General features: G+C 50.7%; 1 protein-coding gene across 3 annotated transcripts in view; it reads left to right on the top strand.

The window, feature by feature from the left end:
* The first annotated feature begins 4,940 nt into the window (after positions 1 to 4,940).
* The window catches only part of LARP1B (La ribonucleoprotein 1B), a 36,941-nt gene continuing 36,252 nt past the window's right edge, over positions 4,941 to 5,629 (top strand). For all 3 annotated transcript variants that reach the window (XM_076337237.1, XM_076337238.1, XM_076337236.1), the window contains exon 1: positions 4,941 to 5,235. In XM_076337237.1, coding sequence (XP_076193352.1) covers positions 4,941 to 5,235 — 295 coding nt within the window. The remainder of the gene's footprint in view (positions 5,236 to 5,629) is intronic.

Genomic DNA, 5,629 nt, shown 5'->3' with positions numbered 1-5,629 from the left:
GTTAGGTGTGATCTTTTTTCTTTCTTGTTAACAGGAATTCACAATGCATCTCACTGTCATCCTGTGATCCTTTTTATTCCTACTTGTACTGTAGCACAAGAAGAGCGGTTAATCTACAGTACAAGATAAAAGCTTCACATAACAAAGTGATACTGCTTTCATGTTTTTCTACATGCAGTACCTAGTAAAGAAAATAAGCTTGTTATCATCTAATTAAGATACCGTTGTGATTCCAATTTTATACTTTTCAGTGGCTTCATTGTGCTAGAATTTCCTGGACTTATTTAAAACCCCTTCTACTTTTAACAGGGTCCAAAATCTGCACCACTTCTTCCTGCTTGCTGCCGTATTCCAAGCAAGGGTGTGTTGTACCGTAATAAACTCAGAGCATATTGTAGGACTGTCCAGCAGTAATTGAAAAAATCACCCTTGCTGTCGATGGTTGCTCTCGCAAGGTGGGAAGGTGGTGGTAGGGTTTCGGAGTGCCGCTGCCAGGAGAAGAGGAGGCCATTTCATCATCTGCAGCAGTCTGTCATCTGAATGGGAATATCACATGCTAGCTGAAAGGCTGCTTTGAACGGATAGCTGTAAATGTTACTGGCAGGTGCATCTTTGAGTCTTGATGACGTTTATATGCAAAAAAAAAAAAGTCTTGGGAAATTGTTGTGGCTTACTCTGTGGAATTGGAGCAGTCAGAGTGACTGAAGCCTGCCAGTTGTACCCAGCAACCAAGATGCAATCAATTTTATTTTGGTGTTCAGTTATGCTGCCTGAAAAGTGAAGGTCGTGGTAACGCCTCTGCATACTAATACTGTTACTGTCAAAACGTGAGGAAGACAAACAGAGCAGGTAGTGCGTTTTGTCTACATTTGAAAGGAAAGGCTCAGGACAGAGTGAGAGGTTAGGGCTGGTGTGTTATCCGTGAGTAACCCAGGTAAATTTTTTTAGTGTTTTGTTTACATGGTTCTCTCCTGGCACCTACGTGCCGGTTACCATCTAGAACAACGCAGCTGATCATTGTCGAATGGAGCTTTTTGTGATCCCCCCCCCCCCAAGTCTGAAAAACACTCCCCTCAAAAGTGACTGCTCAGCAATTTTTTTAAGCAAGGATAGATCACTTGTGTTGTGTTACTGTAGAAAGTCTGCAAAAAGGTACCATTACATGAAGGAATGGAGTCTTGTTGCTTTTTCTTACTGGAATGTCATATGCATGTGTATAGATAATCTTTAAATAGTAGATTAGAAAGTGAAAATCCTTGGATCCTTGGAATGCTATTTTTGCTTGGTAGCTGCAAACATTTTGAAGTAGCTAATATTTTTTTTATTTATCTTAATTGTTTGTGTCTTGTGTCGCTTTTTTAAAAATGTTGATCTTAATTACGGTTGGTTGGGCAGGGAAGCGTCTTTATCTTAAACTGTCAGGTTCTCTGTCAGCTTGGCTGTAACGATAAGTTATACAGTCATTGAAAGGAGGTTCATATAGTCTATAGGCATGTAATTCCTCATTAAAAACTTACATGAGTAAAATGCTCCTGTATTATGCAATCCTGTAATTTGCAGTGTTTCCTGGTACACTTGGATGCTTCTACACAAGATGAAACATAAGCTTTAAAATGTGAAGTAGCTCGTAACGATTGTTACTCTCTTGGTTTCATGTAGTGTAAATCAGCCTCTTTTTCAAATACGAGTATTTTAAAATGCTGTGCTCTTAAGGGAGAAAGTACTGTGAGTTTTGCCAAGGAAGTCCGACTTGCCCTGCTAGAAAGTAACAAGAGGGGTGATACAAAGTGGACAGAGTTAAGGGTGAGTCTTAGGCAACTGTAAAGGCTTTTTATAGGCTCTTCAGGCCCAGTCCATCCCATGAAGTATACAGTAAGCCTTCTACTACCACCAAGTTAGCAAAACAAGTGTGTACAAAAACTTCTCAAGCTGCCACATTACTGGTCACCTTTACTGATTTTTTGCCCCCCCCCCCAACTCTTAATCAGTTTCCTGCTTTTTTCCCGGTCTATTCAGGTTCCTGCGCTGCAGTATTGCAGTGTTCCTGAAGTCCTGACTAGCCTGCACGTCTGCTTCCTTATCTTCTAACACCTGTACGAGAGAAAGAGGAAACAGGAGGTTGATCCCCTCTTACCAGTGACTTAGGTAGGGCCTCTGCACTTTCATATCACTCTAACCTCTGCTTAACTTCTGAGTTTGGGAAACCAATAAAAGATGTGAAAAGTGTTTTGAACGGGTAGCGTGACTGATACTCCTGTTTTCAGGAATGTAGGTGTAAACGTATACAGAGATTGCCCTTTTTCCCTGTCAAAATTATTCAGTAAGAATGCTTTCCTCCATTCCAAATAAATTTCTCACTGCAATATGCAGTTGGCATGTCCTTGATTAGTAAATTTATTGCATCCGAAAAAACGGAGTTCTTAGTTGCAAAGAAAAATGCTTCTACGAGTTTGAAGATTTGCTTTAATTTTAATCATTCTACCTTTTTTTCTCTTTCCTGGTGTAAATTTAAAATGAAGAAAGAATACACGTGTCACTTTTGGTACAAAAAGTGCTTGGAAGCAATAGTAATTTTTTTTCTATTTATGAAAAGAGAAACTGCTCCCTTATTACCAATGTTTGGAGCTTAAATCTGCAGTTTCAGAAACGTGCATTAAAGTATCTATGTGGTTTGCTTATAGTAGCATAACAATTGTGGTAGATGTTTTAATTTGAAGCCTTTACCACAAAAGGTCATTAATTTCCAAATATCTTGAACAAAGCAGCAAGCAGCTGGGGGGTTTCTTCTTTGAGGTGGACCTGGGCCTCCACCAGCTGATCTGATCTCATCACACCTGGCTGAATGGCACCCTGCTTGGGAGGGAGGCGTCCACAAGCCGCTTCCGCGGGCAGGGACAGTTGAAGTGCTTGGTGGTGTAGAAGGTGGCCTCTATTCTTTTGAGCTGCTACTGTACCCGCGGTTCCAGAATAATCCTAGAAATGCCTCGGTGCCTGACAAGGTGTGAGCTCGTGGTGGGGGTTTGTTGGGGTTTTCATGGATTTGTGGGTTTTTTTTCTGATGAAGGGGTAAAACCGCTTACAATCTCATTAAAGCAGAGAATAACGTTACCCCAAACAGAACGCATTTTGCTGCTGCAAAACACTGGGAATTTGGTTACTCGTGACACTATTTTAAAAAATATTTTATTAGCTTTATAAAAGGCTATTTAAGAATTTGCTTAGTTCATTAAAGAGATTTTGGCTATTTTTTGGAAGACATTTTATAGGAAAGGGAGTAAACCGGGGCCAAGCCCTGCATCTGTTGCTTGAGAGACTGAACACAAGAAATTGGAGAGGAAAGGGCATCTTAAGGTGTAGCCAAGAAGAATTATGGGAGCGCTAGGAGGTTGCAAAGAGGGAGAGGGGTGATTGATTTCATGCTGCAGTGGCTTTCCTCGTTCTGTGACCATAGTGCTGCTGGGATAACCCAGCGGCGGAAGCGTGGGTATAACCTCCTAACGAATCCAGCAAGCGTGGTACGAGTGCACGTGTGCTATTGCAAGATGATTTCTGGGAGATCTTCGGCAGAAAGTAGAAAGGTAGAGGAGACATGGTGTGATAGCAAAGGCACCTGTCTGTTGCAACGCCTACATGGTGCGTGATTCCCTTGCTACTTGGACCCAAGTATGTTCTCCCGTGCCCGTTGAACACGTTCTCTAGGCTGTGCTACTGGAACTGCTGAACCAGAGAACTCCACTTCGCTTCAGCGAAGCGTGTTCATCCTCCCACTGTATTTTGAGGCCCTCATCCTATTGTACAACTATGGGAAAGACGTATAAAAACGAAATGTCCAGTAAGCGTTACTTGAGAGCTTAAACCGTCTTTAACTGGGCGTGCCTGTGATGGAGAGCAGGAACACAGCAGCTGCTGTATCTCGTGCTTTCGTGTCCTGCATTGCCTGCCATCTTGGCCTGTGTTTCATTTCAGCCTTCCACTCAAGCAGCCAGTTTCAAAGCGGACTTGATATTAAAAAACAGGAGAAATTATCAGTGATTCTAATTAGGTTTTCAAAAGTGAGCCATGCCCTCACTTTAAAGCAGCTGCTGGGTGACTTATTATTTTTTTTAGCAGCAGCGAGGAGTGCCAAGTTGCTTCGTCTGTGTGTTTGTGTTTCCGGGGGTGGGTGAGGTGTGCGCGTGGGCTTGGTTCTGGGCGCCCGTAGGTGACTGCCCGCTTGACATCGTCCGCCGCTTGGGCACCCGAGTGGACTTTATTCCTTTTTAATTAATGCAAGCTCCTTAATGCAAGGTCAGAACGGGGTATGTTCCTAACAAAGGCGCTTGAACAGCCGAAATGAATTACGAAGTTTTTTTAACAGGGTACCCCTGCTGCCTGGGGCTGCGCTTGCTACGCTGCTTAAACAGGTGCTTTCTGAGGGCCGTTGCACGGGGGAAAGCGGAGCCGCCGCCGCCGCTTCCGCGGGGGGGGGGGGGGGGCGGGAACGGGACGACGCTCGCGCCGCCGCGCTCGGGCCCGGCCGCTGTGAGGTCATAACGTACGGGAGTGCCCCCAAGCCCCGCCCCTCCCCTCCGCCCGGCTGTTAGGGCGGCCGCCGCCCGCGCACCCCCCTCCGCGCGGGCAGGGCCGGGCCGCGCCGGGGCGGCCGAGGCGCAGCGGGGCCGGGAGCGCCTCCCGTCCCGTCCCTCCGGAGGCGGCGGCGGGTCGCTCTCCCTCGTTTCTTCCCTCGCGGCAGCTCGGGGAAGGGGTTGCGCCGCGGAAGGCGCTCGGCGAGTGGCAGGAGGGAGCAAGCGGCGTTCCGGCCCGGCCGGGGAAACCGACAGGGGACCTCCCAGAGCCCCGGCCGGCGGGGCGGGGCGGCGGCGAGGGGAGGAGGCGGGCCCCCCGCCTTGGCTTCCCCGCGGCCGCCCCGGCTGGCGGCCCCTCGCGGCGGGCGGCGGGGCATGTCCGCGGCGCAGGTGTCGGCGGTGCCCGCCGAGCGGCAGGGCTGGGGCGCCGAGGGCGGCGGCCCGGCGGTCGGCCGGCCCCGGGAGTCGGAGGAGCCCCGGGAGTCGGAGGAGCCCCAGCGGCCGGAGCCCGGCTCGCCCCGCGGGGAGAAGGCCGCGGAGGAGGGCGGCCGGCGGCGGCCGGCGGCGGAAGCCCCGCCGCCCAAGGAGAACCCGTGGACGAGGCGCAGACCCACGCGGAACAGCCCCTCACCGCCCGCGGCGGACGGGCAGCTCGTCCCGCAGGACCCAGGTGAGGCGGCCGGGCCAGGCCGGGAGCGGGGCGGCGGGCCGGGTGCTGGCTGGCGTGCGGCGGCGGCGGTTTTCGGGTTTGGTGGCGTTCTGGGGGTTTCTTTTAGAAACGAAACGCGCGTGTTTCTCCCCGCTCGCCGGGCGGGCAGCGCGCTGCCGGGGCAGGGCCCGGGCGGGGGTCGGCCGGCGGTGCAGCTCCGCGGGAGCCGAGCCGGGCGCTGTGGCTTTTGACATACATGGGCAGAGGAGGGAAGCGAGCGAGGGGAGGTGGGGTCCGGCCGCCGCCTTCGCCCGGCTCGGGGCGGGGGGGGGATACGGTTAGGGTGAGTGAGCCGCTGTGCCGGCTGCGGGCTCCCGGGGGTTGCAAATGGTCATCCCCGGCCTGGAGGGGGGTG

This window comes from Aptenodytes patagonicus, chromosome 4 (genome assembly GCF_965638725.1).
Source record: "Aptenodytes patagonicus chromosome 4, bAptPat1.pri.cur, whole genome shotgun sequence".
Classification (NCBI taxonomy): domain Eukaryota; kingdom Metazoa; phylum Chordata; class Aves; order Sphenisciformes; family Spheniscidae; genus Aptenodytes; species Aptenodytes patagonicus.
The sequence above is the reverse complement of the archived record's forward strand: the minus strand, read 5'-3'. Positions and strand labels throughout refer to the sequence as shown.